Source organism: Ascaphus truei, chromosome 22, assembly GCF_040206685.1.
Source record: "Ascaphus truei isolate aAscTru1 chromosome 22, aAscTru1.hap1, whole genome shotgun sequence".
NCBI classification, from domain to species: domain Eukaryota; kingdom Metazoa; phylum Chordata; class Amphibia; order Anura; family Ascaphidae; genus Ascaphus; species Ascaphus truei.
In genome coordinates, this window is record NC_134504.1 from 3534908 (window position 1) to 3548535 (window position 13628).

General features: G+C 44.8%; 1 protein-coding gene across 1 annotated transcript in view; it reads right to left on the reverse strand.

The window, feature by feature from the left end:
- Positions 1-5140: 5140 nt before the first annotated feature.
- The window catches only part of LOC142472602 (heparan sulfate glucosamine 3-O-sulfotransferase 3A1-like), a 63005-nt gene continuing 54517 nt past the window's right edge, over positions 5141-13628 (reverse strand). Inside the window, exon 2 of the mRNA XM_075579676.1 lies at positions 5141-8477. Within this exon, the coding sequence (XP_075435791.1) occupies positions 7856-8477 (622 nt within the window). The 3' untranslated portion in view covers positions 5141-7855. The remainder of the gene's footprint in view (positions 8478-13628) is intronic.

The window sequence follows — 13628 nt, forward strand, 5'->3', positions numbered from 1 at the left end:
GGGCACGTCTTGAGAGTAGATTGGTCTGGGGTTCCGGATCGGGGTAGGAGAGGTACGGTTGGTAGTAAGGCCGTTTGCCAAGTCCGGGGTTGGAGAGAGGGACGTTGTCGTTTACCGTAAGCCAGGATCGGGATGCCAGAGGTGCGGAGAGTCGTGTAGCCGTATGCCGAGTTCAGGTTGCCAGAGGTACAGGAAGACGTAGCGGAAGCCGGTTCGGTTCACGAGGAAGTCTGCGGAGAGAACTAGGGAGGCAGAGAATGGTGAGAACAACTGGTTCTATGCTCAGCCAACGAGTCAGTGATTCTGCCAGGTATATATAGGAGAGAGGGTCCAATAGCAGTGCAGCAAGGTGGGGGTGTGTGGAAGGACCAGGCTATCGCAGGGATAGGTCCAGAATGAGTCCCATGGGAGGAGCCATAAAGCCCAGCAGTCTGAGTGCATTTGATTGCAGCAATGTTTTGATGTGCTGTACCTTTAAGGGGTTGGAGCGACGCCGTGTGGCCATGCCTCCGTATAGCGGGGTTTGCGTGCACGTGACCGGGTGAAGCCGCCAGCCCGAGATTAGAAGTGCAGTCCTGGCGTGCGCGCGCGCGCCCACGTGAAGCAGTGACCGGCGCTCCGGTGAGGGGATGTGTGTGTGCTGCGGGAATCTCCGTCGGAGCTGTAGGTGAGTGAGGAGCACGCCGAGGGCGGCGTGACTCCCAAACCCTCACACACCGTCCTCATAGGGTTGACGATACTGCAGCCTGCGCTCACATTGAAGCTGCCCACCCAGAAGGTTCTCACCGCATCCTAGCCTCCCGGCAAGCTGTTTCCTCTCCCTCTTTTTCAATGGGTAACTAAGTCATGCCCCTCACCTGGATAAGACTGGGAACTACCAGGGGATGATGTCCAGAGAGTTATTATTTGTCAAGGTCCAACGACTGTCCGTGCATGTGAAGTGTTTTAGACGGCTGTCCATAAAGAGCCTTTTTGCTTTATAAACGTTCCTGGCGCCCATCTTTTTCTCCATAGTTTCATCCACGGCCAGCCTGCCCTTACCCAGCACCCTATGAAGGTCTGAGCATTGCCATTGTACATAACTAATCTGATGGGGCCGCCTTTAGAGCCGGGTACGGGGGGATACATTATAGACTCTTAGGGACAGCTGATGAGCTTGTCTAAGTGGAGAAGTATTCACCGTGCAACATCACATCTGCTGTTCTGGTAGGTTAGCTTCGGGGTGGAATACTGAGCCCTAGGGGTTGTATATTCTTCTTGCACCCCTATGTAGAAATCCTACAAAATAATACATTTATTTCATATGGTGCTTTTCTCCCGATGGGACGCAAAGCGCGTCAAATTGACAAAATAGCGCGTGGTGCATAGACTTTTACATAGTCCCTGTCCCAGTGAGTCTTCTCAAGGAAAGCGCCTCTTTGGTGTGAAACGCGTGGGAGATTTGTCTCCGTTCTAGTGTTTTTGTTGTGTGTTTTTTTTACACGCAATAAACTATTTTATACCCAGTGAGTTCCTTTTCCTTGGGGTTCGCGTTTCTTTTTTTTTTTACTACCCTGAAGACAGGAGCAACTAGAGAACTGCCCCTGTGTGTTAAGTGGCCAGAATACTACTGGGGTATTGGAAGGATGGGCAATATGGGATTATGTGAGTAATGGTGGGTTCTTAAAAAGTTCTTCATTATCTGAATTAAAGAAGGAACGTACTACTCCAGCCTGGCCGAAGCATTGCCCTGCTAAGATCCTTGAATTATGTGCCCCCTCAGCTTAAAGCCTGGAAATTACCAGTTGGCAAAGGTTACTGTTGCTACAAGAAATAGTTTTTAGTGCTGTTAAAAAATTCTACAATAAAGACCTATTCTTTTTTTTTTCTTTTTTACGAAACACCCTGGCACCATTTTTCACTTTCCTCTGCTTGCCATGCTGCTCTAAGAGCCTGTACCAAATTTTCCACCTCCCGGCCCTGAGAGAAGACCTAGACAACTTGCTATACGAAGGCTATCTGCCCAGAAACTCTGTAAAGGAACCATCGCTCCTGCCCAAGGTGGGCTATGTTTAATACCCCATTATACTACAGTCTTGCCCATGCACCATTCAGTATCGGGCAGCGCCCATTCTTACAAGAACGCAGATCACAGTCAATATACTGAGAGCTTGTAGATGAATTATTCTTTAAGTGACAGAGGAACCTGGCTGCAATAAACTGACGGATAAAATGCCAATGCTGTCTAGTTTGCTTCAGTCTTTCACATAGAGCCCTGAATCAGCCAATAATTGTCTCCTGCTAACTACTTTTTAGACTTTTAAAGCATTTAGCATGTTCAGAATAAAGATGGTATTAAGTGGTAATGTTGTAGACCAAGCACCTTAGGATTCTGTTTGTCTGGGTTGGACCGCCATTGAACATTACGAGTCACAAACATAGCAGGTGAAATCCATCGGGAGGGTGAAATTCTGTGAAATTCTGTGCCGACCCTGAGTAAATGCTGTGATTGTGTGGGTCAGAGACATCAGGACTTCTGATGTGTGGATGAAGAGTTATCAACCGTCTACTGCAAAGAGGGCTTACAGCACACAGCAATAGTCTGCTAAATACCAAAGTAGTGATAATCATTAAGGGCTTTATTCCATATACTGTACACCAAAGCAGCTGTTGTTGTTTTAGGCTGAAAATCCCCATTTAAGTCAATAGGGATTTTTGACCAAAAATGGCCTGAATGTATATAGGACTACCCCTAAGTACTGTATGTAATCACTGGTTCTCCATCATCAAAAGAAGCAACTACATATGGGTTCCCATGAACTTTTTCCTATTTTCACAGAACAACGTCCCTACGTATGGTTGCATTGTTCCAGCCTAATACATGTGGGTTTCTCTGCTCTTATTTTTATTGATTTCTTCAGAACATGACATTGCCAAAAGCAAAAGAGAACAAGTTCTCCTGTAAAAAGACACCGCCAATTTCTGCACATTAAGGCAATTTACCAGCAAGCGCTCCTGTGCTCGGCTAATGGATCTTTATTACACCGTGTTCTGTTCATAACAAGACAATTAAAGGGCTTTTCTGTTGCCTTCTCACAGTCCGGTGGGCCCAGAATGGCAGTTCTCCATTGTTTAAAGCAATTAAACGCAACGTCAAAAGAAAACAGAAGCACTGCAGGAATTTACAATACTGCACTAAGGTTATAAGACTGGGCTGAGCTTAACCCCTTTAATACAAGAAGGGCCTTCAATCTATGGAATGGGTGAGCTTCATTCTGACTTAGCAAGGCATTATGGATATAGTACACAGGAAACACACCCAATTGGCTCTATGTTTCCAAAGGCTACGTGAGCACTGGCGCGGTTGTGTAAAGAAATTAGCATTGTGTTTGGCTGAGACGCGCCATGTTAATAACGTGCATTTGTGCTGTTGTAGATTTTGGCCCATGCTGCGCTAAACGAATTAATTACGCCGCCTTCCAGGTGAAAAACAACACAAGAAAAAAACACAAGCCACGCAATTTTTTTATTACATACACCCGCGGCAAAAACGCAAATGGGGCTCTTCCCCGGCAGACGCAGACATAGCCAAAAATGGTGCAACTAAGATTAAGACATAGACACTGCCTGACGCAGGTCTATTTCAGCGCGAGTTGCAACAAAACAATGGCAAAATGTGGCCTTTGATACGTAGAGCCCTAAGTATCCCTAGAAAGAAGTGTTTGCTTTGATGCACCGTAGCAGGTTCAGGCTTTGGGGATGTGTCAAGTGCATGGAATGTGTCAACCGACAATTTAACACAGAGTGGCCTCCTCCAACTGAAACCTGCTGCAGTTTACTGGGCAGATGAAAGGGGGGAACGACTCAAAGAGACGCAGAATTTATGTCCCATTAGAAAATGTTTGTCATATAAACTCTTCACAAGCTGGTTCCCACTGAACAGAACTGGACACGAGAGCACTTTGATACATCAATGCTAAGAGAAACAAAATGTCTATTGAAGTTACCAGTTTTTCTCCTAACTTGCCTTAGTACAAAGATCAAGGCCCCACGTACTGCATACGAAGCAATCTTTTGCCATACGATACCTTCCTGCTGACATTTAAGGGCAGTGAGATGTGTTTTCTGTGCCAGAAGGTGGGCTTGTGGCAGAAGGTTACTCAGTAAATATAACCCTCTATATCTATTCTATAGATTCTTCATCTTAGGCCCCCAAAGCTCAAAAGGGTTCAAGGAGGGCTGAAGAAGCAGCTTAGTGTAAGAAACGCAGCCTCTGATGCAGGTGAACCCGGTTCAAATTCCAGAATCAGGTACCTGTGACCTGAGACAAGACGTTTTATCTCCCTGAGCCTCGCGCACCAAAATTGAAGCGTAAGCTCTTCAGGGCGGTCACTCACTGTGGCACAAATATTGTATGCACAGCACTGCATACACTGTCAACGGTATATCTACAATATATGTAATACAATTGCATCTTTAATGAACATAAACATTATGGGCCATATTACCAAGTAGTGCTACCCCAGAAGACGCCTTTTGCTGCGGGGAGACGCCTTACAGCCCTATACACTTGAATGGGTCTTAAAAGGCCATATTTACCGTGCTGGAAGGTGTCTAACGGAGTAGCACTGTTTAGTGGATATGGCCACATATAGAGATATATAATGTGTGTGTGTTGTTTCTTCTATAGCGCACACAGGGTAAGCAGTGCTGTACGTAGAATTTTTGCCGGCATGAATCCCTGCCCTGTAGAGCTTACAATCAATTTTTTGGGTGTCTGAGGTACAGGGAGATAAAGTGACATTAGAATTAAAGAGGGAGACTGCGCTCTATTGGATGTAAAGGGTGTGTGTGTGTGTGTGTGTGTGTGTGTGTGTGTGTGTGCGTGTGTGTGTGTGTGTGTGTGTGTGTGTGTGTGTGTGGATATCTGTGATCACACCTGAGGTACAAGCCAATTTAACTATGCATTTGAGCTCATTTGAATACACAAATGTGGTTCTTTTCACCATGTTCGAGAACGTAGGCGACGATTTTTCCCATCTCTCGTAATGGGTCAGTACTGTATATAATAACTTCTCTGGCGCCGACCTCTGCACTGACCTTTTGCAGTTACTATATGCAAATAAACACGCGTAACAGAAAGAAACGTTTTGAATGGACGTTGAAAAATACGATTTATTGGAAGAGGCACTCAAATAAAATCGGGGTGAAATCTTGGAAACTGTCAACAAAAAACTGTGTTCATGTTTATACAAATGAGGGGGGTCCAGTGAGACTATACAATGTGTCCATTTGAATAAAGCTGCGACAAAATCCCAGAAATTCGGGAAATTACATTTTATTACTTAATTGTGTCACCAACTCCACAAATTTCATTTCTTTTCATCAAAAAGTGCAAATTTCACCGTGCCAAAAAAAGTTCATCTCTCCAAACTCCTGCAGCGCTTGCTAAACTTCCCTGAACTTTTCTAAGTGGGTGAAATTCCCTCTGAAAACCCCTATGCAAACATGGCCGCCGGAATCAACATGGCCGCCGGAATAAACATGGCCGCCGGGATCAACATGGCCGCCGGGATCAACATGGCAGCCGGAACCAGACAAAGCTTAAAGTCCAATCTGATGATGTCACTGCCAATGAGCAGTGAGGATGAAAATATGGAAGAAACCAAAAGGTCTTAACAGGGTCTGATGTTTCACGGAGGATAGGAGACAGGTCAGACGAGGGGGGCTAAGTGGTCTTCACTCTTCTCTTCTGTCAATGTCTGTCTTTCTACGAGACAAGCACGGTTTCTGGGGCAGGAAAGAGCAGCCGTTGTCTCCCTGATCCTTACATCCTAAAGTGTTTATAAATGAGTCGGTTTGGGGAAAAAATGTCATAGGTTAGGACTCGCCACAGGTCTCTATTTCATATCATGTGTTCAACGTGAAGTGGGGTTTGGACAGAATTGTACAGAATTGCTACTATTGTGAGTGTCCTGTTTGGGGAATGAGCTGCAATCTTTGAGTGGGGCAGTCCCACTTGGCATTCAAGTTTGTTAAATAACAGACCAATGCCATTTATAAAGACGGCCAGTAAAATATTTCGTTTTTCCGTGGGAATACTGTAATTCTTTATTTTATTTGTTACTCAGTGTTACAGACTCTTTGATTCAGTGATGCATTACGCCTGTATTCCCCCTATACTGTGTAACAGGGGGGCTCCATTCATGTCCTCAAGACCCCCCAACAGGGCTGGTTTTAAGGATATCCCTGCTTCGCATAGGTGGCTAAGTCTTTGACTGAGCCACTGATTGAGCCACCTGTGCTGAAGCTGGAATATCCTGAAAACCTGACCTGTTGGGGAGGGGGGGGGGGCTTGAGGACTGGAGTTGAGCCCCCTGCTGTAGAACATCTGTACAATGCTACATATGAATACATTATATATAAAAAAAAAAGCAAAATGATAAGGAAATGGGTAGGATCGCCTGATTTCTCCCAATTTCAGACATTACCTTTAGTGACTGAAGGTATTTATTTCAATTTATTTATTTTAAAGCTGGTCAACGGAAATGTTTAATATAACGGAGTATTCCGAGCAAACACACACAGATAGTAGTGTGACTTTAGGGGGGGATAATATATAGTAGTGTGACTTTAGGGGGGGATAATTTACAGTAGTGTGACTTTAGGGGGGGATAATATATAGTAGTAGGACTTTAGGGTGGGATAATATACAGTAGGTCCTACTTTTTTTTTATCCAACTTATGTGTTGACCGCATCTGTCCGTAACAGTTTGGCATGGGCAGATAATGTACCCAGTTAACCCCTTGTCTACCAGGGGTCTGCAACACATTGCTCAGGTTCCCAATGCTGGAGAAAAGGACACCAATACTGACACCACCATCTTCTCCAGCCGGGGAAGCAGCTTCCTGGCCTTCAGAGCAGTGTCGCTAACGCAGCACCCCTGTTGTATACAAGTGAGAGAGCGCCTGCTTCCTGTCAGCAGACATAGACGCAATGTTTCTGTCCCTACATCATACGCGAGACAAAGCCATGTAAAGGGGCCAGTCATTATCTCATCCTCTCTGATGAAAGACCGGAGTGGTCCCAAACGTTGTTCCAATGTTTAACCACTCTGGGTAAATAACATACTTACAGATGTAGTGCTGGACATTGTCCCCCCAGATAACACAATCTATCCCGTTATAATACACAATGTCACTGAGTTTCCCACCGGCGGGGACAATGATGTTGGCTTACATGTAGAGACCAGGATACCTTTTCTTGTTGGTGTACAAGAGGTTTCCAGACCTCGATGTCTCTTCTTGTATCTTGGAAGGGTAATGTGTAGCAATATCAATGCACGTGCATCTTATGAGTCGTTGTTTACAGTAGCAAAAGCTCCAGCTTCTGTTTATTTCTGGCCAAAATACAATTAATTTTATTTACTGGGGCTCAACATTTATTTGTCCACAGCAATATCCATGAGAACATTTAATAACAGGTATTGTGACCTGCAAAATGTTGTCTACATTACTGTTTGGGTCACACTGATTTACAGATAGCACCTAGTTAATATACTTTTAATAAGTCTATACTATAGAATTATTTTGCAGAGCAGATCCAATTTAACTTCGGTTTCACAGTGGGGCAAAAACCACAGGACATCGTCTTAGATATAAACCATACTGATTCACCCAGTCTGACATACAGTTACATTGAAACAGACCCCTACCCAATAATTGTAGTGTGAAAGAGAAAAATAAGATGGTTATGACATGACTGAGATACTGTACATCTACATTTGTGAAGACCATATTTTCCCAAGAGGCGCTAAACATTTGTTCTCAATTTATATATAAAAAATATATAGGTATATATTATATTTTCATTTCTTTAGTTATCCCAGCCAAAATCATGTCCCGTCATCTGGTAGAACTTCATGTTCAGAGGCCTGTAGAACTCTCGCAGTCTCCGGACCACGTCTGGGTTTAGGTTTGGGTGAGTCCTACCCTTGGTTTTCCCCAGGCAGTGAGGTTTGCTGCTCCCCTCTGCCTTTTTCAAGCACGGGAAACCCTTGGTCTTGTTGAAATAAAAGTGTTTGTCGGTGATGATCCTCTTGAGCCCCAGGAAATCCTGCACACGGCCGAGCTCCCCGGCGGGATCCGTGATCAGCCTCTCCCCGCTCACAAACAGGATCTGGCCAATCGGAAAATCCAAAAGCCAGTTCTCCAAGTGCTTGGCATAGATGCCAATCTGGATGGCGCTCCACGAGATGTCTATCAGACCCATAGTCCTGTTTTTGAAGGTCAGGCTTTCGAACGTGGGGATGTCCGGCCGTTTGGACAGCGTCTGGGTGTAGTCTGATATCACTCTGGTCACGGGGTCCCGTACCACCACAATCAGCTTGGCGTCCTTTGACATGGCAGAGATCCGGGCAGGAGCTTCCTTGGTGACAAAGTAACTAGGGGTCTTCTCCATGGTGATCTGACCGTCCAAAGTCCTCGGCATCAAGTCCCTGCAGAAAAAGAAACAATGAATTGAGAACACTTTAAAACATAAGCAGAATTATGGTATAATAATCAATTATTTTTTTTAACAATCCAATTTTGAATTACTGGCTCCTATTAAAAAATATATATATAAATATAACTAGTGGGGATATTATTTAACTGACATATTTTTTAATTGTAATGCGTTTTGATTGGCATTGTATAATATTACTGTAGAAAATAAGTGATTTAGTTATTAGTACTATGTTTGAAGTAATGAGTACAATTGTATATTTAGACATAAGCACATATATACTGTACCACCTAACTTTCCATCCATTAAATTCTGCAGCTTATAGCAACCATAACTCTTCCTATATCAGAAGCAACACCAGGGTGGGCGGTCTGAGGTGTCAGAACCAGAGATCTGGATTCTTAGAACCTCGGGAATCCAAGAATAGGCTGCAGGCTCCAATCTGCCTGCTGGATTTCGAGATATATCGTCCCTCTTTCTAATAGAGGAGCCGCTCCCTTCTCCCGCCGCCATTTTGTAGCAGCGTCAGGAAGGGAAGGCGGGAGGCGGCAGCGAGAGGCAGAATATAAAAGTGATGGAATCATTTACAATGAATTCTATATAAAATAATAATGAATTTGGCTGGTTAGATTACTGGACTTAGTATTAACAATAGACAAGCCCTCCCCCCCCCATCCCCCCTGACGTGTCTCAGACAGTCCCGACTAGTTCATCCAGTTGGGTTTGGTTTCCACCTTGGACTGGTAATATTCGGAAAGATACTAGTTTTGTTGCATCACCACGTCTGACCGGTCTCCTGTCTGGTAATCGGTCAATCAGTTCCAGTTAGGCAGAACAACCACTGAACTACGTCAGAAACAAACTCATCCAGCCTGTGGTGTTTTACATTTCATTTTAATATACTAATCTAGGCATAGAGACAGGGAATAGAATCTGACCTGTCTTCTAATTTCTGACTGACAGAAAGGGTAGACGAATATACACACACACACACACACACACACACACACACACACACACACACACACACACACACACACCCACACGCTTAAAGGTATTTTCCACCTATGGATTTTTTCTTTGTATTAGGTGGGAAACAAGGGGTCTCCGATTCTGAATCATGTAATTTCAGCTTGGGGACCCCCTCCTTCCCAATATAGTTACCTCCGGTCATGCGGGTAGCAGCGTCGCCCGGGGAAGCAATATGGCGGTTTAAATGTCTTGCGTCACGCTGGCCAATAGGAAGCCGCCGCGTCATTTTAGCTTCCTTTGGGCCCGTGTGACACAAGACCTTTAAACCTGCAGGAAATACCAGCACCCCCAACAGAGGTAAGTGTCTCAGGAGGCCAGAGGCCCACAGAGCTGAAACAGACGTGGTTCTGATCCGGGAACGCTCCTGTCACTTTTCTGACAGCACAAGTTGAATTAGTCCAGCTAATGGTTATTAAGGAAATCTCTGAGATTGAACACACACACACAAATGCGCGCACACACACACACACATACACACACACACACACACACACACACACTCACACACTCCGTCTTTTGTGAACTGTAAAATAGCAGGAAACTCGGATTTCCGGTGCTTTCCCTCAAATATAAATCTAAGTTAAAGATAATGTAATATAGTTTAGCCCTGAAATAGTAACCTAACCCCTACTGTGTGTGTGTGGGAGGGGGGTCCGCCAGCCTGATTGGATAAGAAATCCCTTTTGTATCTGAATGACCCTAATATACAAATACATGACTAATGAATGTGTTTTCCGTTCTGAACCTTCCAGTGTTAGAGTAACGGAAAACGGCTGTAAGGGGTTTTAAGGAAGGCCGGCTGCATTAATTACGGCCTTTTTAAACTTTTTTTTTGTTACCTTAAAGAGCTCTAAATAACAGATGTTTTAAATTCTCAACACTCAGATACCAAAGACTTGTTACAAACTATTGAACTCATGCTCTGAGAATTCAAGTCCAATTCAATATATATAAACCTAGTGGATATATACAGTATATTTTTTACCACTACTTGAGATCATAACTGACTGACTTAGGTCTTATGCAAAAAGTCAATAAATTTAATTTACCTAGATCGACTTATCGGTCTAAAAAGGAACTGTATGTATATATAATCACTATATTGCAGATATGTACTAAGCATATATCTACACACTGCTAGGCATGAACTGTATGTATGTACACATATATAAATATATAATATATATGAATAGGACAGTCGTTGGATTGATTCTACGTATTACTGTTTCTGCCCCAATATTGCCACAGCTGTCCTAGAACGTGTGTTATTAGAACGTGTGTTATTAGAACGTGTGTTATTAGAACGTGTGTTATTAGAACGTGTGTTACTAGAACGTGTGTTACTAGAACGTGTGTTATTAGAACGTGTGTTATTACAACGTGTGTTATTAGAACGTGTGTTATTAGAACGTGTGTTACTAGAACGTGTGTTACTAGAACGTGTGTTATTAGAACGTGTGTTATTACAACGTGTGTTATTACAACGTGTGTTATTAGAACGTGTGTTACTAGAACGTGTGTTATTAGAACGTGTGTTACTAGAACGTGTGTTACTAGAACGTGTGTTATTAGAACGTGTGTTACTATTTGACGTGGGATGCCAGAACGACTTATTCTAGGGACAGTAATTACAAGCAGAACAATGCAACGTTAACCCACTGGACATTGTCACAGGGCAGCCTTATATATAAATGTTTCATCTGTTCCCTGATTTTGCAGATTGGATTAGAAGAGATTACAAAAGCTGAACAATAACTGGTTCAATTGTCCGTGCTTAACCCCTGGAGCGCTGGAGGGACGCACAACGCCGGCTACTGATGTGAGCCGGGTCACTGCCCAATAAAGCGTAGCATGTTGTGATATATCGTGATATACCGTGTCACTATTACCACTCAGGGCTTTTGATAGCTTGTGATGTATTGAAATGCGCTGCACTGCAAAGTATGAGAGGGGAGGGTGGGGAGAGGGTAGAGAGGGGAGGGTGGGGAGAGGGTAGAGAGGGGAGGGGGGGCAGAGAGGGTAAATATGGGCCATACATACAGTAATCTTTCATTACAGTCATATAGTGATGGGGGGTTGGCGGGCAGCCGTGCCGGTGACATTTGTAAATGGTTTTAGAGAAGCGATGATCCCCTGAGATTCCCGGGAAGACGAGGAAACGCAGGAGAGCCGTCCCCCGCCAGCACGGGAGACTAAAACCTCCTGCTAATTTCACACGCAGGTGATTAGCACGTCACCTAACGAAGTAAAACTGGAACTGACGTCCGCGGCCCAAAGCAGCTGAGATAATTAGCCCAATTTGCTAATATTACAAACCTGTAATTTGCCTGGAAGCTCTCGCCCCTCTCGGGGGGGGGGGGGGGGGGGGATGTTACAGGCTGGTATTTAGCTGGGGAGATTCCGCGGTGTAGCACTATTCAAAGCATTGCTGGCCTATCACAGAGCAAAATAACTCAAACCTTCCCTTTCTGAAGATCTAAAACACAGGTCCTCAACCTTGTGCCCCCCCCCCCCCCGCTAGAAAATATTAGTTCCGCGAGCCCCTAATTAATCAATCTTATTGCCGACCCATCAGCCCATCGCTAACGAAGCTGTGTGACCAAATTAAGGGTGCCAGACGGAAGATGAGTCCCCCTGTTAGACCCCTGGAGTGGCACTCCATGACATCGTAGCTACGTACTCGGGCACACAAAAGGTTAAAGCAGCATTCACTCCAAAAGCCTATTTGGCTTCTGAGGTTACCATGGCGGCGTTTACCCTGCGCCGGGCTCTGGAGAGAGCTGCATGTTAACCTCCCCGGACACTTCTTATAGCAAACGCTTAAGATTGAAAAAAAAATGTCAAATAAAATACACAGCGTTAGCTAGAGTTCTCTTAAAGTAAAAAAGCAGCGGGGAGTGCCGGCTGCTGCTTTGAAGGGAACAGATAAATAGCACACAATATGATATATAGATATTTGGTGACGGCGGCTTGTCTTTTGCATGACCCCAGAGGGGCCTGGCGTGAGCCGCCATGCTATTTAATGCTGTTTCTGCACTCCACTATTGCACCGGTTTGCACCACACCAGCTTTGGTGCATTGAAGAATGTGTTTTATCGGAACACCTTGTATTAGAGACGCGCGTTACACACTCATCTGGCAGCCAGGGAGACGCGGTAATATTGTATGTCTTTATTTATATAGCGCCATTAATGTACATAGTGCGTCACAGCAGTAATACACGTGGTAATCAAATAAATAACACATAATATAAATAACAGGTCATGGGAATAAGTGCTACAGGCATAAAAGTAACATTAAGGAAGAGGAGTCCCTGCCCCGAGGAGCTTACAGTCTAATTATAAGGACAACCGTTTGCAACAGCTACAGCAAAAAAAAGCGCTTTCTAATCAAGAGCTGCGCAGAATAAATGCATTATATTATATCCCACCGGCCCGGGAGGCTGCGCACATATGCGGCATTGCAGGAGCTAAACAAATGCTTGAAATGATTTAGCACGAGGCGATGCAGGAGGTTATTGCGCGGGGAAGACAGACGAGCAGAATGTTGCTGCCGGCTGCTATATAATAACTGTCAGTTTCTCCGGTATATTGATGTCTGCGGAACACAGACGCCCAGGGAGCCTGCGCTGGGAGGGGTGACACAGAGCCGGCTACAGCCTGGGGACGTCGCCCGTAGGGTCACAGCGGTGGGGCGATGTACGGCCATTATTCACGCACGCGGGGTTAAAGGAAGGAGGCCGGGCAGAAAGACGGTATTATTGGAAACCCATTTTTCGAAATCACTCGCCGTCGCCACCAACATCACTTAGATTGTAAGCTCTTCGGGGCAGGGACTCCTTTTTCCTGTTACTTTTATGTCTGAAGCGCTTATTCCCATTGTGCGTTATATTATGATGTCACGCGTGTTACTGCGGTGACGCGCGGCGTGCCCGGACAGCGCTATATAAAGATATGTACATTATCTTTACACACGTGGGGGCCTGGGCCATTTTGGGGTGAAATTGGAGCCATTTGCGCCAATGTATCTCGCACTTTGCCCCGTTTCTCGTATTTTGAGCAGTTACACGGCGCACGGGTTATATTTTGATGTATCACTGTGCGCGGCGGAG